Source organism: Stigmatopora argus, chromosome 1 (assembly GCF_051989625.1).
Source record: "Stigmatopora argus isolate UIUO_Sarg chromosome 1, RoL_Sarg_1.0, whole genome shotgun sequence".
NCBI classification, from domain to species: domain Eukaryota; kingdom Metazoa; phylum Chordata; class Actinopteri; order Syngnathiformes; family Syngnathidae; genus Stigmatopora; species Stigmatopora argus.
This window is the reverse complement of record NC_135387.1, coordinates 15,051,712-15,076,370: the sequence shown is the minus strand read 5'-3', so window position 1 is coordinate 15,076,370 and position 24,659 is coordinate 15,051,712. Positions and strand designations below refer to the sequence as shown.

Below are 24,659 nucleotides of genomic sequence, written 5' to 3'. Positions count from 1 at the left end.
AACCTGAACGCAACCATTCCCTAAACTTCACGATAAATATATGAATTAAAACATTTGTAAATTTTTGTTTTGCTAACTGTTGGAGTTTAAGATCACCGCCACACCAACTAGTACAATGTGTCGGACGTCTATTGCTGTCAATGGCAACTAATTAATGAAATAATTCAAATGACTTGGTTTGATTTTATTGTCCACACTGAACCCTGCAAATTATTTATTTATTATTTATTTAATTATTTATGGACTGATTTATATTTATGGTACTTTCAACTTTGCACGCAAATTAGAAAGTAAATTGAGGGAAGAAGACAAAACTGTCAATCGAACAATACTCACCAAAATGCATGCAATTTCCATTTCTAACAGGAGAATCAGTGGATTGGTAGCAGCAATGTAGTGATGCGCCTTTGTGATGACATAAAGCACAAAATTAAAGAAGGTATTTTTTGGTGCGCTAACGTTTACACAGCCCCGGAAAAACTGAACGGATCAAAATCATTCACAAGTTGTTAGAGAAGGGAAAAAATATTTTTTGTGATGTAAATGTTCACAGATGCATGACATAACTACATTGGATTTATTTTAAAATCAGAAAACATCATGTTTAGTCCGCAGAGGTAACTGCGGTGAAAAATCATTGATTCCAAGATGATTTTTATTCAGTGGCTTGAAAGATGTTTTTCTGCAGATGTAAAAGAATATATAATAGAGAGAGAGAGCAAGACATTCAACATTATTCCTTTTAATCGAATTCTATTTTTTTCACAATATATCAAAAATATTTTCTTCCAAAAATGTAAATGTATCATCATTTTTTGACATTAACATTTCACAATGAACACAAGTGTGAAAAAAAGCTTGTGGAAGAACATTTATAGCTCCTTTATATTGGGCAAATCTATAAACACAAGCCAATAGAGCCAACTAATATATAAATCAAACTTCTGTGGGTATGTTAAACAATGACATCTTTCATTCTGTATGCAGGCAAATCTTTACATATAAAATGTGTTTGTTTTTATTTAGCAACCAATAAAATCTTGCATCTCAAAATGTATGCATATGCAGTATTTGCATCTTGGAGTGAAAGTTGGAGTGAGCAATGGAAAGTGACACGCAAAATCAAAGCTCCTGCCTCATCACACTTTCTCAAAGGGGAACAAATGTTTCTCTTTGGCTCTTCTCTCCCGCTTTGTCCTCTGCCCCCCAAAACTGCCTACTTTGTCCTCCTCTGCTTGTCTGTTTTGGGGCCAGGACATCGCCAATGTCTCTGACGCTGTTTTAGCTACGGAACTTTCCTCTCCGCTCATCCCCCCCTCATCCGATGATAATCCATCACATTTGTCTCTTCCACCATTATGGGCACTTGAACCCCCGTCACCCTGCGCCTTCTTGCCATAACGCCGTTGAAGACGTTCTCTGATCAGAAGGCCCTTCACAAGCAGTGTCCAATTGGAGATTGCCCTTTTTTCTCTTTTCTGAAAAATGAAAGCCACAACACCATTCATCCAAATAATAAATAATAAAATTCAATGACACTCCCACAAGGAGACACCTACACACCTCTTTGTCCCTTTGTTTTTGAAGCTCTTGTTCTTCCTCCCAGGCAGCTCGGAGGATCTCCTCGTGCTCCTCACACACAATGTAGCCATCAGTGCTGGAGAACACGTTAGAACCAAGTTAATAAATGTACAATACACCTTCTATGAATCACTGAGGCCAAAAGGAACTATCTTGTTTTTGTGTGTCTGACAGCAGGAGTATACACAAAATACATCCATGTCATTGCCAACCATGAAGAAAAAAATCTTGTTTTCATTGGATCACAGTTACTCATGAGGTAAGCTAAGTAAGACCAATATCTCTTCATAAACCAGCCTTTCTTTGTGACAGTAGCATTTTCCACCCATCGTGACATGCGTTTCCCCAGGGTACTTTGTTCCGCATTCCAGTGTGTGTGAGTGTTGTACAACTACATTGCATAATTTTAAAATAGTTTATCTTACACTGCATGTGAATATCCTCCATGGAAATCAAAGCCTGTAACGGCAGGGGCAGCATCCATATTTAGTTTCTTGGCCACTCGGTGCAGGTTGGGCAGCCTAAGATGGACACAGCCCACCGGTAGCATACAGGCCTTAAACAAGTAGACGTTCCCATAATCATTGCGGGGAACCTGGAGTCACCAAATGAAAGGTTAATGACAAAAGGAGAAAATTACACAAATAATTCTATCGGAGTTAATTTCTTTATTGAAATTCATTTATTATATATACTTTACATCTTTTGGCATCTCAATATTTCAAATGGGTAACTTTCCCATTTCAGTAAAAGATGGTTACCTTTCCGTCAACAGCTATAGGTGGTTGATACATCTCCGTCTGCCATTCTCCAAACAGAGCCAGGTCATTTTCATCCTTCGGCTCAGTCATCATGCGAGCTTTGCGGGAACGATTAGAGAAGCCCTTCACCATCTGACGTTAAAAGAGAATGTCATTATGGTATTTATTCATTCAATTACTTCAATATCGTGTTCATTCCAAAAACATTAAAGGCTTATTATCAGAGATTTTAATTAATGTATGTCTAATGTGGCATACCGGTAATTCTTACGTTGCGTGGTGTCATTACATTTGTTAAAAAAAGAACAAATTAAAAGAATTTGTTGTTATTTATTTAAAAAAATTAAAAAATATTTGTACATATTAAAATATATTCAGAAAAACCTCTTACTTTGTATGGTAGCTCTCCAATTCTGACAGTCTGTGCCTCTTTCAGCCACGTGTCTTTAGAGTGTAGAGTGTGCACACAGTCTCTAGCAAAAAATAAATAAAATGATTATATTTGGTAAGATTTACCTGAATATGATACTGTTTAACTGGCTTGGCTGAAAAAAATAACAATGGCGAAAAAAATCAGGATCAACATTAAAAATGTTACAATTAATGTCAATTTTTTGGAAATGTTTATTCACAAGGATTACGGTGCAATAAAGACTAAATTAGGATGAAGTGCATCCCAGGATAAAGAACCATGTTTAACAAAAGAAAAATTGTCATACAATGACTGCACCCACTAAACATTTTTCCATTCTCATAGTTCTAAGATATATGGTATTTGCATTTTCGATTTTTTGAGCAACAATTTTACACATGGTTATTTATTAAGTTAATTCTTAGTCATATTTTAAGCAGTCTACAATGCAACACACACCTGAAGAATTTGACTAACCTGGAGTACACAGGCTCCCCTCGGCAGTATCCAAGAACCGCAGCTGTGTCAGGATATATGGCTTCATACTTAAGCAGGTGCCTCTTTAATGCATACAGTGGATGGTTCTTAAATTCACCAACAGAGATTGGCAAGGGCTTGTTTAGCAGCTTCTTCTGCATCTGAGTTAGCAACAAAATTGATCAAGTTTAGGATTCCCTAAAACCATATGTCTTATATAATAACAGTTTACCTCTTTATTTTCCTTAACGTCATGCTCATCTTCTGGTCTTAGAAAAGGCTGCAACGTCTCCACCCACCACTCCTCCTCCACACGCCTCTTTCTAGTCGAAGTCATCCAAGTGGGGTCATACTTACGGCCAAGGTCCTTCACAAAGCCATCTCCGTCCACGCCTACTATATACGTGATAGGGCGTGTTGCATTCTGGGAGCAAAGGTGAGGCATTCCCACTCCTTGCACCACATCCACACACACCCAAGTGGATGTTTTGTCGATAAACACCTCCAGCCACTCGTCGGCTCCAACGCCGCTGTTTTTCTTAGCGTTCACTCGGTTTGATTTGCTGCTGACCGATCCTTTTTCTTTCTCCTCATGATTATTCTCTTCTTTCGCTAAACTGTTCATTTTCTTCTTGGTTATTTTGGTATCATTTTTATCTTTTCTTTTGATTCTTTCCTTAACCTTTGCTTTTTTTGCAGGTTTAGTCTCACTCTCTGAATCTTCACCGTCATCCTCACCAGACATGTGAAAGTCATCATCACTAAGTTCTTCCTCATGATCACTGTTGCCCTCTTCCTTGTAGCTGACTTTTGAGGCAATGCTGCGTCGTTTGGAATTCTTGGGTCTTGGACCTCCTGGCGATGCAATTTTATCACCCCGTTCTTCAGCCTCCTCTTTAAGCGGTTTCCTCTTCACTTTTTTTGGTTCCCTGCCATTGACATTCGTTTCTCTTTGAGCTGGCCTCTTAGTGCCTGGAGAGACTTTCTGTCGTGGTGAGTTGCTCTTGGGTGATCCTTGGCCTTGATGTGTCTTTTCTGGCAAAACGGAGGAAGGTGTGGTTGCTTTGCCCTGGTGACAAGACAAAGTTTTAAAAGTATATAAACAGTAATGCCCAACATACGAGAAATTTGAGATATGACAACAATTTTGAGCAAATAATTGCCTTGAGATATGAGCATACGAGGCAGCCAGGTGGGCGAGTTTGCGTCTTTCACACCGCGTCTCCCTCGCCTAAAGATATCTATGAGCACTGGGCGTACAGGTTGCATTTTATACTGGAGATAGCGTGACCGAGTCATGAATCTGTGAAAAAGCCAGCGGAATCTACATGCACTTGAAACCAAAGCAAGCATCTGAAAAAGACACCAGCAAAACCCTTCAAAGCGAGTCGTGGCAGGTTCGATAATTAAAAAAAATTAAATCACGAGATATTTGTTACTTTGTGAGTAGGTTGTGAATTAGAACCAATAAAAAGATATTTTTTCCATTGTAATATTCTGTTTTTGTGTTTTTTTCAGAGGGTGGGAATTAATTAGTTCATTTCTATGGGAAAAGTTGATTTGAGATACGAGTAAATCGACATACGAGCTCGGTCCCGGAACGCATTAAACTCGTATCTCAAGGTGTTACTGTATTAAGTGTTAGTACCATTGTAAAGTGTGGTCACAACAGTGATCAAAATATTGGAGAAAAGGTAGAGCAAATGCAAACATAAAGAGCAAATAAAACATTTGTTTTTCCGCTTCAGTGAGTGCTGCTCATTATATGCTTTCCAAGTATCACTCTGTTATAATTGTAATGTTACCTTAGCTGGAGGAGGTTTGAGCGGAATGGGTTGCAGAGAAAGAACCAAGCGGCAAAATAGCTGCAGAGACCTCAGGATCAACAAGAAGAGCTACATAAACCAGACAAGAGTAACATGCAATCAATATTCCTTTGGAACAATTAATCCATTGCACTTGTGAGGGTGGATTACATGGGTCATCTCTTGATGGTTCTTTGCAGAGACGCTGGCGAAACGTCTTGCGAGCAGAGAGCGCGGGTCTGGCCGCTCCTCATAGGGAAGACTTGGGTTAAGGGTAAAAGTTGCTTGAAACCTAGAAGGTGCAATGGAAATGACAGGACTGTAAAATATACCAGTTTTTGTTTCTTACAAATTAAAGGCAAGTGAAGTTATAAATATTTGGACTCAAAGCAATTATTAGCTTTTTTTGTTTGTTTGTGAGGAATTGAGATGGGATCAGGATTACCTACGTTGTGATTTTTTTTTGCAATTTGTGTATCTTGGCTGGGAAACAGAGTACATTGGTACCCTTGTTAGGAAACACTTATCTAAAATGTGCTGTAACTACACACTGCATGATTAATGTATACACACCACTTAAGCAGCCCAGAGACATAGTTCCAGTCTTTGCGTTCTTGGACAACTGCAAGAAAGTGAGCTGGGAGCATCGATAAAGCAACGGCCATCAAGTTAGGTTCACTGCACAGGCGGTTATGGAACATTCCACTGGCTAACAGACACATTAGGTGCACCTAAGACAGCATAAGAAGAAACTTTAAACCACCCCAAAAAAATAATGTACAGAGGACAGCTGAGAAGATGCTTACAACAAGTGTGTGTGGGTGAGTGTGTGTGTGTTTGTGTGTGTGAGAGTGTGAGTGTAGAGTCACCTTATGAGTGTCTACTAGCAAGTCCTTCTTGTAGCGGTTCATCATTCGTTTCAAGTACATCTCAAACTCTGCTGCCTTCTTCTGCCTGGGGAATGACAAATGATGATTAGTCACAGATATAATAATATAACAACATTTAAAACCAACATTACGAAATAGTACTTTATATTTTATTAAGTATTATTTTCATAGTAAAGATGGTCACTCAAAGAATATAAATATGCAAATCAGAAATTTCTGACAAATGACACTTCCAAGCGCTGACATTTTGGAATGAATAAGCAAATGAGATACGTCCAAATTCTTTTGTGCCAGAGCAAACTTACAGACTCTCAGCCAAGATGCAAGCAAATGTCCAGCAGCCCAGTGACCATTGTGAAGAGGATGATTTTAATTAAAATCTGGCTGTTTTGGTTCGTTTTCATGGTTTCGGGTTAATTTTAATCTGTCAAATCTCTTTATAAGTACAGTAATCCCTCGATTATCGCAAATTCACTACTTTGCCATTTTTTTACGCTAATACATTTTTAATAATTTTTAAAAAAAAAATTTTTTTTTTAAAAAGTCCATGCTGAAACTTGTAAGCGGAAGCCACTCTTGCTACTAGGACCCAGCACTGAAGAAAAAAAAGGTTATAATAGGGGTGGCCCTACTTCACGATTTTTTGATTATTGCGGCCATCTCTGGTCTACATTAACCGCGATATTCGAGGGATTACTGTATCCTAAATTAAGACATGCATGGACACACGTGGCTAGCGGCTTATGGTCAGGTGCAGTGTATTTGCATTCTACATTGCAGAAATGATGGTAGTACTTACTTTTTCCTCACTTCAGGGGTTTCAATTTCTATCTCTACAGGCTGAGAGGGCAGGACTAGTTCTGGGGTTTTTGCTGGACTCAGAGGCTCAGCCAGTTCTCAGAATACAGAAAAATGCATTAATTGAAAATCAAGGTCAAGATGACCCAACTTTTTGGCTTTTAATCACCTTCCACTTCCTCCCAATCATCTTCCTCTTCTTCACTCTCTTCTTCCATTGTGTTGTCTATCACTGGGGCTACAGAGCTCATCATTTTATCATTATTGTGATTGCCCCATGTTTCGCCCATCTTCACCGGTGACCTAACGTGTTTGCTGATGATGATGCCAGCAGACCTCTTGACATTTTCAGATGTGGCACGTGGCTTTTGAATGACTCTCCTTTTGACCGTCTCTTCTTCTGGATTTTCATCACCTGGCATAATAGTGGTATAATTACATACTGTTAAACTGAGGAACAGGGACAGAGGCTGACATCTTATTTAAGAGAGATAACAGAGTAAAAATGGCAAAGAACATACAAAGCATACCAACAGTATTATGATAACATACGAGTTGGAATTGGATCAGTGTGTAGAGGTGCTATACACCGTGATGAGGAGAATGGGGTCCTGACAAGCTTTATAAAACCCAAAATTTTGTGAATAATTTGAATGGAAATCACGTTCAACTTTCAGTGTAATGATAAATGAACTTTAACGACTATGCAGGGCACTTTTTATTGATGTGTACCAGTAGTCATTAAAACAAAACAGCACGATTACATACGTGATCCGTAATCTGAAATTCTCATTAAGGGCAGTGTTGTTTGTATAAATGATTACCTGCAACTTTTCTCTTTGCGTTCTTTTTTGTCCTTCTACCATTTTTCTTCATCACCTGCTTCAGTTTCTTTGTACCGACATCTGCCTGCTTACATCCACTCCTCTTTGCCATACTGCTTTAGTGTTTGTCCGACTTTTTTTCGTTTACTGTTAGTTTTTAATAACACACGAACGTAGGCGTAATTCCCCGCGTATATTTAAGCTTTCAATGTCACGAAAAAGAAGTTATCTAACATTGCAACGCCTCTTTGATAACACTCCAGATGAGACATTCGTGATGGAGGCGGGTTATTGCGGCGCTTCCGGTTACCGCCCTCTTCACCCACTTCTTCTTCGTCTTCTTTTTTTTTTACGATTTTGCATGCTCTACCAGTGGCGAAACTATGAATTACACCAGTGTTAAGTTACATCAGATTTGTATATATAGGTCAAAACTTTACTGAGGTGAAATGGACACACCTAAATCGATTTTTTAATGTGATTCTATTATCAGTTATAATTTATTCATTTAAATAGTCCCGTTCGATCTACATTGCGCATGCGCTAACCAAGCCGGGTGTCGGGTGTCAGGCTGTCAGCTGCTGTTATGGGCTAAGAAAACCCGCATCAAGAGTAACACACCAAGAATAACCTTAGAGGTGCTGCACCAGACACGCCACTTAAGTGCTACTAACCGGACAGTGGGTGAAAAACGCTTTTGTGATCTGGTGCGCCGCGATTTACCGAGGCTCACACGTCTGCCAGGCTAAAGTGACAGCACGGCGTCAGCTGGTGAGACAAGCCACCGCACGGGCCAGCTGAGACAATGTTCCGGTTCTGACCCCAGTAAAGTCAGGAACGGGAACCACCTGAAATCGGACGGACTTTGAAGCCTATAGTTAACGAAGGCTAAAGGACAGCGGTCAGCCCAGGGAGAACCCGCTTGGGTTCGGGAACCACGATGCTAATAGGTAACGTATAATGGGTTAGATGTCTAGGTTGTGTCATTTTTGTGCTTTCACCCGTGCGTCTAAATGTGCTCGTGCGCAGCTCAACATGTTAAGTGCTAACCAGCTGCAACAGTTCCGACGGAATAGGACGATACCCAGTGACGTCACTTCCGTTTGTATTCCTGTATACAGTGAAAATAAATATGATTTAGATTTCATATTCGTCTCATGTAGGTGTGAGCATATATTTATTCATATATTTTATACAGCTGACTTGTAGTTTAGGGCTGCTTTTTAAAGACTTTTCTTCACTTGATTGCTTCTTCCCACCTGTCAAAACAAGTCAGTCCTCTTCTGCATTTGGTTGGAGGCATTGTTCCCTATGGCTGTTTTCTGACCACATTTGTGTTTTTTTTCCCAGCAGCCTCCGGTGGAATGGCAAGTGAAAGTCCTGCAACCGGCACCAAAAAGCACAGGCGCCGAGGCAAAAAGAACAGAAGGGTCCGCACTGAGGAGAACTGGTGAGAGAATTGCACGTGGACTCTAGGTGTATGAATGGTTGTGTGTTCTCTGCACGCGTTGCCAACGTGACTTGCACACCGTTAACTCTGCTAAGCATAGCTTGGCTGTTGAGACCCCCTCCCAACAGTCGAGTGCTAACCGAGATGGTGTCCAGCTGACTCAGAGAGGGTTAGTTGTCAGGGCAGTCAGTTACAGCCAATAATAGAAGCACATGTTGATTTCAGAACACAGAGACAAGACATACACTCACTCTCCAGTACATTGACTTAGTGCCACACAATGATTTGGTAACAACTCGTAGCTGAGTTTTTTTCCCCTGGCGTTTTGGTGATTATACTGATATTTTTGGGGACACTTGTTATATCTACAAAGCATCCTTCCTTAATTATTTTTGCCATTATTGTTCGGGACATGATGGCTCAGACCTTCAGTGTGCGCTACTTCACACACCCTGTTAAACAGGCTGAAGCTCAGCCGATTTGTACAGTTCCAATAAAAATAGCTTTCTCTGCTGTATTGATGTTGATTGGTGCTTTCATGAACATATTCTGCTGCAGTAGCAGTTTGCCCTCGAATTCTTGAACAATTTTGTGTTTAACTTTTTTTTTAAGAGAAATGAGACTTTCCCATCAATGATCGCCGCATCATGTCGGTACTCTTCCATTGCACTCAATGAAGAGTGCCATAGAGTGGTACAGAGTGCTGTATTTGGTTTTTTCCCCTTTCATGCTATTAACAATGAAAACAATAACTCTACTAGTTGCTGGAAGTAGGGGTGCCATGTCAATGATATTAATCATAAAAAAATGTATTCTTTCAGCAGTGGTTGTTCTTCATTAAGGGTTTGTTTCTTCTAGCTCTGATGGGCTATGTGACAGACCAGTACCACAGACACAGGAAGACCACTCCGACTCCACTCCCAAAACAGCCCCACCTCAACAAAGTACATGTAGTGATGTCCAAGAAGTGACCCCCAACTCTGTGCATACATATTCCCCTGAGGGGAACCCCCAAAATACAGAGTTACCTCATACCCCTTTTACTTCCCTTCAGTGTCCTGAAGAAGTTCCTCACAGTGCCAAGGACCTCTCTTTCACCCCTGTGACGGTGACACACATAAGCCAACCACCCGAAGACCCTACCCAGAGCCAGCCACTTAATGTTCCAGCTCAGATTCCCGTCCACACCAAATCGCTTCCTGTTTCACCTGAGGAGAGGCATTTACTGTCTGTCCCATCTCAGAGCCCCTCCCACAGTCAGTCATTTCCTGACCTAGATGAGAGTCCTACCAAAAGCCAATCACTTCCTGTCCAAGCTCATGATGCTGCCTACAGCCAACCGCCTCCTGTCCTTGATTACGGTCCTCCCAATGGCCAACCCCTTCCTGTTTCACCTCAGAGCAGGCATTTTCTCCCTGTCCCATTTCAGAGTCCTTCCCAAAACCATTCACTTCCCTGCCTATCAGTGTGCCAGGCTTTTCCTGTTTCACCTCAGATTACCAACCACACCCAGTCACTTCCTTTCTCTTCTCAGAGCCCCGCCCATTGCACTAGCCAATCACCATTAAGTGTCGGTATAGAATTGCAGTATGATTTGTCCACTTGGAGTCATTTAACATTTGAAAATTCTAAAACTTCTGTAGCAACAACAAAAACCACCATCTTGCCCCCAACTATAGCCTCTACTACACCTCCAATAAGCCCTTCCCACCCAGACCCATTAATGCTTCCCTCTGGAGCCTTCACCCCCAGTTTCTCCTCCTCTAACCTATACTCCCCTCTTTGCTCCTCCGCCTCCTTCCATTCAAACTCAAACCCAACACCTTCAACATCTGTGACATCATCAGTGCCAATGTGCACTCCCATGCCACCGCCGGCCGAAGAGAGCCCACAATCTACGGAGTCAACTCTTCCCCCTGCACAGCTTCTAGGCTCTGATGATGAAGAGCAGGAAGACCCATCAGATTACTGTCAAGGTGACAGTCTTAATAATAATAATACATAATCATTTTAAATAAACATATGTAGGAAATTTGACCTCATCAGACGGATACACTATTTACATTTCTTGTCATTGTTTTCCAGGTGGTTACTATCCAGTCGCTATTGGAGACCTCTTTAATGGGAGATACCATGTGGTTCGCAAACTTGGCTGGGGACATTTCTCAACCGTCTGGCTCTGCTGGGACCTGCAGTACGACTTTGAACAGTTTCCCTAGTTTTCATTGCTCCACCCGCTTCCTAGTTTTCTGACCGCCTGTCTACCCATTGTTTTAGGAAGAAGCGCTTTGTGGCTTTGAAGGTGGTGAAGAGTGCCCCCCATTACACCGAGACGGCAGTGGATGAGATCAAACTGCTTAGATGCGTGAGTGTCAAGCCTTGGACCATCCCATCCTGCACCTAGTCTTGCATCTAACCCAGGGGTGGTCAAACTGGTCCTCAAGGGCCACAGTGGGTCTTGGTCTTTGTTCCAACCAATCCAGCACAGACAGTCTAGCCAATGAGGTTTCTATGAAACCCCAAAGCACCTGACTGTAATCCACAAATTGCACTTCTAAGATATCACATTGGTGAAAAAAAATGTCCTCTTGATGAGTTGGAACTAAAACCCACGCAAACTGGCCCTTTGTGGAATAGTTTGGCCACCCCTGATTCTTTAAACCGATCACCGTTTCTCCCAGATATCGGCTTTGATTCACATTACATGACAGCAAGTCATAACTCATCCAAAACTAATAATATACAAACAAAGCATCTTCACATTTCTGATCCATCCCCTGGCTATTAGCTCTTACTACAAAATCTAGGCCTTCATTTGTTATTGGTGTCAGTCTATAACTAATAATTCATTTTCTCTGATCATGACAAAAAAAGATAAGGCCCTCACAGTATTCCTCTGTGTCCAGGTGAGAGACAGTGACCCCTCTGATCCCAACAGAGAGATGATTGTCCAACTGATTGATGACTTCAAGATTTCTGGGGTCAACGGAGTGCGTATCCTTCATTCTGTGTACTTTATCTGACTGTCTCTGTTTGTCTGACCATGTCTACCTGCCAAGCCTTTCTTTTCCTCAACCATTGTTAGATGTGTGTATGGTCCTGGAGGTTCTTGGTCATCAGCTGTTAAAATGGATAATCAGATCAAACTACATGGGTCTTCCTCTGGTATGCGTCAAAAGCATCATCAGACAGGTAAAGCACACGGAAGACAAAAATATCCGTTTACCGCTGCAGATGTAGATAGAGAAGAGAATTCCAGAAAACCAGTTTCATACTGCGGGGTTTTAAACTGTAAGTGCATGTCACAGACTGGATATTGTGTCTGTTTTGGCAGGTTTTACAGGGTCTGGACTACCTACACACAAAGTGTAAGATCATCCATACAGACATAAAACCAGAGAACATCTTGCTAGACGTGGATGAGGTCTATATCAGGAGGCTGGCTGCCGAGGCCACCATCTGGCAGAGAGCAGGAGCCCCACCCCCATCTGGGTCATCAGGTGATTGGCAGTTTCAGATTCATTAGAATCTACCGATGTAATCGATCACCATTCTATCGATGCGTCTCTCACTTACATCTAAGTGTCCTCACATTCAGTTTGGACATGCTCTCCGGTCTTTGGCCATGGTCTTTGGTGCCTGACTTGTTGTCTTGTTGCAGTTTTTTAACCTCCAGCTCCTGCTCTTTTCTGTGATTCCCTATTCCTTTTCTCATGTTCTACTGCCTTTTTCTCTGTCTCTGTTTTTCATTCTTTCTTTATCTCGGTGTATCTCTCCAGTCAGCACAGCTCCCCGGGACATCCAGGTAAGTGTCCAGCTGTCCCGCCCACTCTGTATAGTGATTGGTTGATCTGCCCTGTCCTTTATATTTTACGTTTGACTGATTGGACCAAATGCAACTGAGCAGTCTGATTGTTGCATGTCATCATCATCACCACCACCATGCAACCCCCTTACTCACAAGCAGATCTACACCAAGCTACTTGGTCAGAAGCAGCTGGCATCCACCTCTGCTTTTTACCAATTTGCTGTCGCTCCTTTACTTAGCCCTCCTTTGCTCATGGAGTTAGTTCACTTCAGGGACACTGCTACTCTTTCACCTCACTGTCAGTTTAACTAACATATATTTATTGATCGTTACATAGTGATTGCGTTCAACAGCACAGCTAAGCCCCCGGTTTACGATATCGGGCCTTATTCTCCAACAGTGTGTATGGACAATTTTGAGTTCTTGAATGACAAATCAGTAATTCATTTATGCCTTTGTTCTTGAATTAATCTGCACTATAAAAACACATTTAAGATGCCCTTAAATCATGTTTACGTTCATATTCTTTGTAAGACTTTTATTTTTGCATTGGGTGCTGTAGTCATGCCTTGGTAAGGACATTAACAACTAGTACATTGTTTGAGTGCCATCTTCTTTTTTCTTAACATTAGAATGGAGTAATTATTAACTTCAATGTATGTATTGAGTTTCTGTGATGAGCAAACTGTCTAATTTAAACAGTAAAAACAGATTAATATTGTTCTTAAAGTTTCGAAGCCCTTCCTTCCAATTTTAAATATGAGCACATTCAGATTGCAGCGTGGTGGCATGAGCTCGTCATTTAGAATGGATTCTGATTCACACACATGCGCACGGTGGTGTGAAGAAAATTCTCAGTCCCTCGTGTGTCGTGATAGTGTTTTACGTATTGCCTTTATTTGTTCACAAAGAACATTTGTATGCATTACTGAATGAGGCCCATTTGTTTTATCACCTTGTTTATGTCTCTGCGTGGGTGCATATGTGTGTAGGCTGGTAAAATATCCAAAAACAAGAAGAAAAAGTTGAAGAGAAAAGCTAAGCGGCAAGAGAAACTGCTAGAGGAGAGACTAGTGGACATTCAGGTACATTAGCATATCATTACATAGTATTTTACAAGTACTATTAATGTACCTCTAACACCTAATCACCTTAATCCTATCAATTGCCTTATTGATATTGAAAATGTCTCACTTTTTTTTTAAAGAAATTGGATGAGGAAAACATCACACACACTAACTGTGAGTACGTGCCATCATATAAGACGTGTGATTCTCGAGTTACAATTACATGGTTTTTGCTTGGACAGCCCCTCCAGTTGTGAATGGCAATGCAACTATTGACCAAGGGAGCCCAATGTCATCTTGTTCCCGGTTGGAGGACAATTGTAATGGCCACGGTACCGGGCGATTTTCCAGCCCTGCCTCGGCCATCTCGGGGTTCTCCAGCTCTGTGATCTCAGCCACGTCTGAATCGACACTTTCCACTCGGTCAGGATACTCCAGTGGACAAGACTGTGAGAACGCACTCTTATCTCTTATCTTTCACCAAGCGCTTCCCTTTTAGTGTTGAGCATGAGGCTTATGCTTGACTTTATTGAATTGAACTAAGATGCCAAAAGCTTAGCTAAGGGTCAATTGTTTTTGCCCCATATTAGAAATGTTAAAAAAGCAAATGGACAGTCCTTGTCAAACTGTGTTACTGTCTGCATTTATGTCCGTGCGCTCATAGTGTTTAGCGCGACAGACTTCGTCCTCAGTCCTCTTGACCCTCAAAATGCTGACAAGCTGCGAGTGAAGATTGCAGATCTGGGAAATGCTTGCTGGGTGGTGAGGTTCTTCATATTGTTTATGCCTCTCTCATTTTCGTTAATATTTGACTAATCACTGCTTTGCCTCCCCTCACCAGCATAAGCATTTCACCGAGGACATTCAGACAAGACAATACCGGGCTCTGGAGGTTCTGATTGGAGCCGAGTATGGACCGCCGGCTGACATCTGGAGCACCGCCTGCATGGTATCTTTACACAAGCACACACAAAAGCAAGTTTGTGTTGGTGTGTGTTTGCGCTTATGCTTTGAATTTTTCAGGCGTTTGAGTTGGCCACCGGCGATTATTTATTTGAACCTCATTCAGGCGAAGATTACACAAGAGATGAAGGTAAATGTGCCACGACAGCTCCTCATCCACATTAAGTTCAGAGAGTAACATCTGTTGGTCTGTATTCAGATCACATTGCTCACATCACTGAGCTTATGGGTGCCATTCCTTTGCCTTTTGCCTTATCTGGCAGATATTCCAGAGAATACTTCAACAGAAGAGGTGAGTACACACATTCATCCTTTGCGCATGTGTAAAAATTTTTGTCTATGACCTATTTTTGGACGCCAGGTGAGCTCCGCCACATCTCTAGCCTGAAGCCATGGGCTTTGTTCGAAGTCCTCCTGGAAAAGTACGAGTGGCCGCTAGACCAGGCCGCTCAATTCAGTGACTTCCTATCCAGCATGTTGGAGCTGGAGCCAGAACGCAGGGCGACCGCCGCCGAGTGTTTGCATCACGCCTGGCTTCGGCCATGAGCACCTACGTACTGTATGTTGTGGGGTGTCATGACGACCGATGTTTCCGTGGATTGGACTCTTTGATATCGCAGCCACCCACCAGTTGACAATGTTGCAGATGAACTGAGATTTGTCAAGTCACAGGGTGCGTTCCAAACACGGCAGCTGCAACAAATTCATACTTGCTTTCTAGCTTGGCTTCCTCAAAATTGTGTGTGCGCCATATTGTCTCGCGAAATGTCCTTTGACACAACGGGCTACAGGCCATACATGTTGAGAACACATCCGAATAGACTCTTTGAATCTTTTCTGGAACTTTGCTGAATTGTGTTGATATGAGCCTGTGTTCTTGTCACCACCAACAAACAACTTGCTGTTTAGATGAGCTTCCTGTCGTGAATTCCTAGTGCCTTCGAATCCGCCCAGATCCTCGACCACCTCACAGTGACTTTTTTTTTCTACTTAACCACCATTTGTGTGAAATGTTTCTTCTGTACAATAATAGGTGCTTTAATATTGCACCTTTGACATGTCGGCTCAGACACCTGATGCAAAACGGTGAACACAAAGGCGGAGCTTAAAAACACTTATAAAAATATTTTCAATTTCATTTCTTAATCTGCTTTATATTGATGTCCTTTTTTAAACATTTTTTGTTGTTGTTAAAACTGGTGAACCTTTTTGTATCCTGTGCAAATACAGTACAGGGTTGATATTGGAAGTGTGCAAGTAGCTAACCTCACCTTACATTAAAAGCAGTAATGGCACAGTTAAAAAGCACCATGTATTAATTACAATGTTAAATCAAGAAGTTATTTGTAGTTGTCTCCTCTGACACTCTTTACATCTCATCTCAGTATATTTTCAGAGTATTTTTATGATTAATAGATTCATAAGATAATAGACTGTAGTTAATGTTTTTATACATTTTAAACCACAAGGGGAGACATTAGGACATTTGACATTAGGATAATCTCATCACATGCATAGCTCATAAACGGTGGGGTATAAATGCAAAGCTCCTGGAAACATTTCCACAAAATGGATTTCCTCCCCTTTGTAAAGACGTTCAATTCTGATTTGCAAAATTAGATGAGTATTTTTTTATTCTTTTGTTGACCTCCGTGTTTAAAATATTTGACCTTAACCAAATATACAATTGTGTTTAAAATTATTCAACTCCCGCTGAAGACTCCAAAGACTTAAATAACCCAGAGAAAACCCATGTAAGCCTGAGGAAAACATGCAAACTCCACACAGCGAGGAAGAACCTGAGATGGAACCCTCTACTTCAGAACTGTGAGTCCGACGCGCCAACCACTCGTCCCACGGGGCCGCCAATTGGATTTATTTCAACACAATAAGAGCTGATCATGGCAGCAATTTAGACTGTAATGTCCGGTGCGTAAGAAGGATCCGTCCAGCATATGGCAAAAAGGCATCAATGTTAGCCAGACATTTTTCCAAGTCACATTTCCATTCTATAGTGTGTGGCATTATTTAATGACAATTATATGTACGTAAAATACAAACTTGTTTGGAAACGTCTGTAACTGAAGAAGCAGAAATGAGTGGTTTACTTTTAAAACGTTTTACTCGGTTCACAAGTTGCCTGCTAAAAGTTGTTGTAAGATTACTCTGACAAAATATAGCAAAGACAAAATTCATTCAATAAAATAATTTACATACAGTACATTGAACTTTTAAACTGCTTAAAAATATAACACAATACACATACAAAAAAAAACCAACAGAATAGTTTGAGGTGGTCTAATGAAAACCCCTAGCACAATTAGTTTTTTTGAAAATATCTTTTTAAACTTGTTTCCACACATTGTCTTCATAGTCGCTGCAGCAGGGTTTTTCATCCAGCTCAACTCTGCTTGGCAATTCTGAATTAAGTGAAGCAGCATTTCACGATTTTTCTAAGACCCAAATGATTCTGTTCTGGATCTGCCTCTCCATGGTTTATTGATCTGTGGGTCCAACTGTGTCCCGCTTCAGCATCTCTACCAGCGGGTTCGACTAACGCCTCCTTGGCCTTCTGTATGATCACTACCATCACTTCCCCTGGACTCGGGTTCTTCGTGTGAGCCGCCATCTGCTAATTCAGTCCGCCACAGTTGAAGCTTCCTCATCTGTTCACTTACCTGCTCTTCTGAGTTGTCATTTCCTTGCTTGTGCTTCTGGCAAAAGGCACAAACTCATGAGTTCATTTAATCGTCGGCTTGAAACATGGATGAGTCCAAATCACCTGCTTGTAATCGAACTGGGAGCTAAACTGGGCCAGAGTGCTGTAGAGAAACTGGTACTGCTCCGACGTTTGGATCATCCCCCCCCTGCATGGGATGAAAAATGGTACGCGAGTCTCATTTAAGGAGAGCAAGAAGAATCTTCTTCCACAAACCTGTCCAATCGAAGCTGACAAACCATCTCCAAAATGTCCACGCAACCCGTTTGACGCAGCTGCTGACTACCGACACTGCTAGCGATGAAGCAACCCGTCCTTCCGATGCCGGCGCTGAGGTGAATCACGAGAACAACAGGAATAAGGCAAGATTGTATTGTGACAAGTAATCTGCCTGCGCAGAGAAATGAGCGGCAGCATATATAGTACTACCTGCAGTGGACAACGATTGGACCAGGTTGGACAAAGGGGCCCGTAATTGACTGGGAGCTGGCGGCACGAATGGAACCACTGTACGAATCCACCTCTTCCACCAGTCGAAGCAGTGGACCGGCGCATTGTGGGACGTAGTGGTCTGGCCATGACGTGAACCAGTAGTGTCTGATGGACCGGCGCTCCCATCCAAAAATATGCTGAAAATGAGGACATACCACATGACATGATTATTTATTCATTCGTTTTCCATGCTGCTTATCCTCACGAGGGTCGCCGGGCATTTTCTAGCCAACTTTGGGCAGAAGGCGGGGGATACCCTCAATTGGTTGCTAGCCAAGGAGACGAACAACAATGCACCAGTAAGAAGGTTGTGTGAAAATCTAGAGGAAGAAAATTGACCCTGATTAGGGTAGATCACACATATTTCCACAAATCCCACCTGTATCTCTATGTCAGTGATGGTGAATCCCTCGTTGTCTTGACTGTCCGTGACTCGCAGATGGAATTGCCCAAACTGACTTTTCGCCCCCTCCGCCTCCCCTTCACTTCTCCTACGGTCAATGGGTCGAGGCCAGTACCTCACACACTTCTGGACGCACCCGCATACATGTCAACATGCTACAGTACAGTCCAAATCAAAAAAATATATCCACCCGACCTCATTGGTTTCCTTTAGCCTGGTTACCATGACGATAATGCGACTTTTCTCCTGCCAAACCATGTCCCAGAAGTCCCCCACGGTGTGCAGCATTGGCCCTTGGGTGGCGATGTAAGCCTTCGGAATACCACGGTAACCCTGAAACAAGGACGAAACGGATATCTACTACATGCTACTGCTTGTGGCTTTATGTGGGTGTGAGTCGTGCTGCTACTTCCTTTAACTTTTACATTTTGCTGATTTTCCTATCTGAGTGACAATGACAAGACCAAATGTGCAATGAAAGTTCTGTTTGGTACTTAACACTTTCATTTATTCACTTTTTCCAGTCAAAATGGATTGGACGCTTAGAACCGTCAATGGCACTGAAACATGAGCCAGTCATTAAGTTTAAATGAATTGGATGTCTATCAGACAATTAGTTAATTTTGGGCCACTTCTTTGTTAATTTGAGGGAACGTTTGTGTCAGTTCCTGTTGATTTTTAGTCACTTCCAGGATTATTCCCTGTACATTTTGAATAATTTTCTGTTGATTTTTAGGCATTTCTGGGCCACTTCCTGTTCCTGAGTTCCTGTTGAGTTTGGGTCATTTTAAGGGCACTTAATTTTGATTTTTGTGGCATTCACAACGCCACTTCAAGTACAATTTGAGGAGATTACATATATGTATATAGCAGTGGCGGGCCGCCAGGGCCTTCAAGGCCTTCTCTGCTGGCCTAAGCTTTCAGCATTAGCTTCGATGGCGATATAAAAGAAGGAAGAAAGAAAGGAGGATGGATATTGTGTACAGTTAAAAAGGATTTTTGGTGAGTACAATATGGCTATATTCCTAAATAATATTTCAATTGTGGGCTAAGTTCTGATATCTGAAAAGCTCCAGTGTTTGTATTTAAGCTCCAGTGTTTGTATTTAAGCTCCAGTGTTTGTATTTAATCACTAAATGCTGCTAGGAAGTGGATTTTACCCAATTTTAGTGCATTTTTTGCCGTTTCGCCATTGACGTCTATCGCTGTCTTTTTCCGGGGAAATCACCCCCCCTGGCCCGGTTGTAATGTCTGAAAAGCTCCAGTATTTGTATTTAATCATTAAATGCTGCTAGGAAGTGGATTTTACCCGTTGAAAGCGCTACGAGAAAATGCACAGACCACCACTGGTATATAGAATATTTTAAAAATTACCACCAATGGAGAAACACTGAAAAAAAAATCCTTCATTTGCCCCTCCCAGTCCATATAGACTGGACTTCTAGCGCCATGAATGATATTGAATAGCTGTCCACTGTCATGACATCTGTCACTAAATGGGTTCAACTCACTGGGTGTGTGTGTGTAAAGGTGTTCTTGTGTGTGTGACTGACCCGGATATAGTTGGCATTGATGTAACGGTCTGGGCCCGCCTCGTCCTCCTCCACGCATTTCAAAATGACACGGCTCTCAGGGTCTTAACATGCAAATGTGCAGGAACATCAGGAAATGTGTGTGAGTGTGTGTTGTGAGAGGTGATTACTGACTGGGAAGGATGCTTTTGTATCTGTCCTTGATTGCATGTCCCGGAACGTCAAGGTCTGAAGTACTCACAAAGTTTGGCGGAATACTCTGTGAACACAAGTATACACTTTACAAATGCAAATTTAACACAAAAACATGGTGGATGCTGTCTTTGTGAAACTGTTCATAACACAAATCGGGCATTACTAACTTTTATCTACTGAAAGTGTATGGATTTTAAAAAAATGTCTAAATAAGCAACCACACTTTCACATAGTGATTCAATGGATTTGTTGTCTGTTGCAGTGAATGAGTTTAGCAAATTTGACCAAAAAACATTGGGGATTTGGTGAAACCACAGAAGCCATAGGTTAGGTCCCCACTTTGCCGTTATATATGGTCTTGCGTGTGTGGGTTGTGCCGTTGCGCACCTGGTACTCGGCATCCAACTCGTCGGCATTTGTGGCAGCCTGCTGAAGGAGCGAATGCGTGAGCAGCCGAGAGGAGGTGTGAAGCAGCCGGAGCCACACCTCTTTGGGTGTGGAGACGGAGCAGCCGAGTTCCACACCCAAACTGCTTACATCCAACAGTAGTGAGATATTGGAGCCCCGTCTGAAACAGGCAATGGTCACATGCGGATTGGAGGACTTGTGGAGACTGCGCTATGTTTTCATTCTCACCTCTCCTGGAGGCCAATGGATGGTCTAGGGACTGTGGTCGGCTCATCTAAAGGCTTGGAGGTAGAGCGGGACGCCGCCATGACAACCACGTGTGCCGTGGCCAGTTTTCACAGTGCCATGCTGGAAGATACGGTTGTTATTTCCTTACTTATCCTTTTATTACCTCATACTTGCCGTACATGCAGTGTTTCATACAAAGGTGGGTCAGATGGTGAGAAATACTGTAATGCCCAAAGCAAATCTTTTGGCCAACTAACCACAAAACCGCAATGAAACAATGTTTGAAACACCTGCAAATGGACTAGCGGTTCATCTAGAGTTTACCACCTATTGCCAAAAGTCATCTGAAAAAGACTAGAACAAAACCAGCGCAATAGGAAGTGGGGTTGACCAACCACTTGGAGTCTCTAACGATGAGGCAAAACAGTAAAAGGCCAAACAGGAAGCTCAAACGAAACCGAGAGAAGACCTTGAGTGTTTCCATCGGAAGAGAATTTACTCACAACAGGAAGTCAGGACGCCCACACCACCTTACTCAACAACAGACTTACAAACAAAGTTATTGCTCCCTCTTGAGAGATAGTATGATGAGGCCTTGTGTGACCTCAAGTTTGTCGCCAAAATTTAAATGTTATGTGTATTTAGAGTAACCGAATGGTGTGTTTTTTGTTGTTGTTGAAGAGACACGCACACAAAACCAAACATTTGCATATTACTAAATAAAAGCAAACAAGAGGAGCCCTTGCTTGGTGATATAGGCTTTTCGCTCTTCATGGTGCAAAATGTTCACATGAAATTGAAACTGCTTGATGGATAAATGAAGTGTGGCCTTGGTTACAAATCGTTTCTAAAACTTTTGAACATGCATGTGCTTTCACGTTGCAAATATTTTTGCCAAGGTTGCTTACCTCGCATGTACGGCTCTACATAATAAAAAAAGGTGAAAATGGAAGGTTGTTACTTCTTACTCTTTCGACATCAGACATAGAGAGCAAATTCATATTGCGTACTGTTGATTTCCTATAAAATAGTATTCTTAGTGACCGGAATGCCATACAGTTTAATAAACATGGCAATTTTTTTCCAAGAAAAAATGCTTTTATTTATTTTTGTAGATGTGGATGGAAGATAATCCAGGGGGAGAAAGACACTTACCAACATTGTGGGCTCACAGAGGAAATAAGGCAAGTTCTTAAAAAGGAAGTTAAAATCATAACATACATTTTATGGGAAAGACATTGGATATTTTTAGCATTATATCCCTAACTTTTTACTTATTTAGAGGTATTTTAAAAAATATGACATACATTTTATTCATGAATCACTATTTTCCTCTTCTAAATGAATATATACTACTTTAATAAGCCCATATAGGCCGTACTAGGGATATGAAATGAATACTATCTGCAGAATACTTTTCAGTGTTTATCTTACAGTCACTTAGCACACTTCTTCCAACTGTTAGATTGGAATGAAAACGGAACTTTCAAGTCTTACTCCCAATTACACTCCCATTCCTATAAACTCAGCTCAAAGTTTGGGTTCATGAAATCTTATTGATGAAGTAATATATAATTACTCTCTTACCTTCAGTCTCCGCTGACTGTGCTCCTCTCCACGGCTCTTTTTCTACATAGTCAGCCACTTCCCTCTCTGTAATCGCATGACGCATGTGCACAATAGCCAAGGCTGCAGGTTCCCTTCGGCAAGGCGCATGAGCGTCGATGAAGTTTGTGCTTGCCTCCCCTCCTGGGAGGAGGTCAGGAAGCCTAACCTGCAAGCGGCTTTGTCACAGACACACACACACACATACACACCCTGAGGTGGTGATGATACAGCGAATATGAAGACGAGACTTTGCAGCAGCATGTCGGGCTTGATCTGACTCGCTTTTGAGTTTCATGTGATGAGAAGGTATGGCTGCTTGCGATGCAGTTGGATAATCAGAATGTTGATGGTCTCGTGGTGAACAACAAATGAACAATGAAGATTACTTGACTCATTTGTTTCCATGGTAACATGAAAGAGAAGCGCTGACTACACAAGCGTATGCCTAATGTCACCTTCCTCCTCCAAATGTTTGTTTCTGCACACGGAAGCGCAACTGTTGCTAAGGTATTAAAAGAGTGCCAGCACTAGACTTAGTACCCCCGTGTGGCGCATTATGCCATGCAAAAGAAGCAACAGGGTCTTTGGAGAACACTAAAGTGATCAAGCAAAAATGGGAAATAATTACAACCTCAAAGCTTCAGCAATTAGTATTGTCACTTCCCCAAAAACTAATTAGGTGTTGTTAAAAATGAAAAAGCTCATTTTATCTGATCACAGGAGTTCTTGATTTTTAGCAGCCTGGAGTAATTCTTTCAGGATTTATTTGTAAGAATTGTTTGTGCTTTGTTTTAATGTGGGTGAACAACACAGTCAGTCAGTGATGCAATGGTGTAATATCAGAGATGATATATCATATCTGATTGTTAACGAGCCTTAACTTTAAATTTTAATTAGGGTTTAAGCAGCAATATTGAATTATTCTGTTATGTAAGCGATATTTTGGTTGTGGATTCGGTTGAATGTTCAAATAATAAATGATTGCTGTGTGTACTAAAGACTGGCCGTTTACATCTTATGGTATAAACACAACCTCATCTGAGAAACTGTCCAATACACTAGCTACTCCAGTTTAAAATAAGTTTTATTACCCCAAAACTTTCCGCCAATGTATTATTTTTATTTAAAAATTTTGGGGGATTTTTTTTAGACAAGGTTTATTTTTTTCACTTCGCAAAAAGCAGAAAAAATCTACTTAAGTCATATCTCTTAGATTTTTTTTATAAGATCCCATTTATTTAGTCAAACATGATGGATGTTTTTCAACGATGTGTCCAATATGACACATTAACTATTGTGGTGTGTGTGTGTGCGTGTGTGTGTTTGTGTATTTTAGTGTTTTTGTTTGCTCTTGTGTGTTCGTGTGATTGTTTGTTCGTGTGTTTGTGTGTTTGTGTGTTTGTGTGTTTGTGCGTTTGTGTGTGTTTGTGTGTTTTTGTTTTTGTGTTTGTGTGTTTGTGCGTTTGTTTGTTTGTGTGTGTTTTTGTGTTTGTGTGTGTTTGTGTGTGTTTGTGATTTTGTGTTTGTGTGATTTTGTGTTTGTGTGTTTGTGTGTTTGTGTGTTTTTGTGTTTGTGTGTTCGTGTGTTTGTGTGTGTTTATGTGTGTGTTTGTGTGATTTTGTGTTTGTGTGATTTTGTGTTTGTGTGATTTTGTGTTTGTGTGTTTATGTGTTTGTGTGTGTGTTTGTGTGTGTGTTTGTGTGATTTTGTGTTTGTGTGATTTTGTGTTTGTGTGATTTTGTGTTTGTGTGATTTTGTGTGTGTGTTTGTGTTTGCGTGTGTTTGCATGTTTGTGTTTGTGTGTTTTTGTGTTTGTGTGTTCGTGTGTTTGTGTGTGTTTATGTGTGTGTTTGTGTGATTTTGTGTTTGTGTGATTTTGTGTTTGTGTGATTTTGTGTTTGTGTGTTTATGTGTTTGTGTGTGTGTTCGTGTGATTTTGTGTTTGTGTGATTTTGTGTTTGTGTGATTTTGTGTTTGTGTGATTTTGTGTGTGTGTGTTTGTGTTTGCGTGTGTTTGCATGTTTGTGTTTGTGTGTTTTTGTGTGTGTGTGTGTTTGTGTGTGTGTGTGTGATTGTGTGTTTGTGTGTTGTTGTGTTTCTATGTTTGTGTGTTTGTGTTTGTGTGTTTGCGTGTTTGTGTGTTTGTGTGTGTTTATGTGTTTGTGTGTGTGTGTTTTTGTGTGTTTGTTTGTTTGTTTGTGTGTGTTTGTGTTTTTGTGTTAGTGTGATTGTGTGTG

General features: G+C 41.3%; 3 protein-coding genes across 8 annotated transcripts; 1 reads left to right on the top strand and 2 right to left on the bottom strand.

The window, feature by feature from the left end:
- Window positions 1–726: 726 nt before the first annotated feature.
- On the bottom strand, window positions 727–8,478 carry xpc (xeroderma pigmentosum, complementation group C). Its single transcript, XM_077601348.1, has 14 exons — window positions 7,549–8,478; window positions 6,894–7,139; window positions 6,726–6,822; window positions 5,906–5,990; window positions 5,610–5,767; window positions 5,208–5,328; window positions 5,037–5,126; window positions 3,464–4,300; window positions 3,232–3,392; window positions 2,734–2,815; window positions 2,343–2,474; window positions 2,007–2,176; window positions 1,564–1,657; window positions 727–1,478 (listed from the first exon to the last, which is right to left on the bottom strand). Exons 1-14 carry the CDS (start codon window positions 7,658–7,660, stop codon window positions 1,140–1,142), a joined length of 2,724 nt encoding a protein of 907 aa, XP_077457474.1. The 5' UTR covers window positions 7,661–8,478; the 3' UTR covers window positions 727–1,139.
- Window positions 7,945–16,483, top strand: LOC144074767 (SRSF protein kinase 3-like). Of its 3 annotated transcripts, none has more exons than XM_077601374.1 (17): window positions 7,945–8,498; window positions 8,899–8,998; window positions 9,857–10,974; window positions 11,084–11,192; window positions 11,276–11,363; window positions 11,905–11,992; window positions 12,084–12,190; window positions 12,333–12,498; window positions 12,778–12,803; window positions 13,799–13,891; window positions 14,014–14,047; window positions 14,116–14,322; window positions 14,538–14,635; window positions 14,715–14,822; window positions 14,897–14,966; window positions 15,100–15,128; window positions 15,198–15,364. In XM_077601374.1, exons 1-17 carry the CDS (start codon window positions 8,489–8,491, stop codon window positions 15,222–15,224), a joined length of 2,478 nt encoding a protein of 825 aa, XP_077457500.1. In that variant the 5' UTR covers window positions 7,945–8,488; the 3' UTR covers window positions 15,225–15,364. The 3 variants fall into 3 exon arrangements, with proteins under 3 accessions (XP_077457500.1, XP_077457494.1, XP_077457485.1); XM_077601359.1 differs by having other exon boundaries at window positions 7,948–8,498; window positions 15,036–15,128; window positions 15,198–16,483; XM_077601368.1 differs by lacking the exon at window positions 15,198–15,364 and having other exon boundaries at window positions 15,100–15,194.
- A 319-nt stretch (window positions 16,484–16,802) lies between these two features.
- LOC144074796 (tyrosine-protein phosphatase non-receptor type 7-like) lies at window positions 16,803–22,883 on the bottom strand. 4 transcript variants are annotated; one of them, XM_077601406.1, is made up of 11 exons: window positions 22,401–22,882; window positions 20,814–20,933; window positions 20,565–20,745; window positions 20,157–20,241; window positions 20,004–20,086; window positions 18,646–18,783; window positions 18,427–18,576; window positions 17,985–18,184; window positions 17,772–17,885; window positions 17,619–17,703; window positions 16,803–17,547 (listed from the first exon to the last, which is right to left on the bottom strand). In XM_077601406.1, exons 2-11 carry the CDS (start codon window positions 20,891–20,893, stop codon window positions 17,374–17,376), a joined length of 1,290 nt encoding a protein of 429 aa, XP_077457532.1. In that variant the 5' UTR covers window positions 20,894–20,933; window positions 22,401–22,882; the 3' UTR covers window positions 16,803–17,373. The 4 variants fall into 4 exon arrangements, with proteins under 4 accessions (XP_077457532.1, XP_077457524.1, XP_077457548.1 ...); XM_077601398.1 differs by having other exon boundaries at window positions 16,803–17,550; window positions 22,401–22,881; XM_077601422.1 differs by having other exon boundaries at window positions 17,400–17,547; window positions 17,795–17,885; window positions 22,401–22,883.
- Window positions 22,884–24,659: the final 1,776 nt, after the last annotated feature.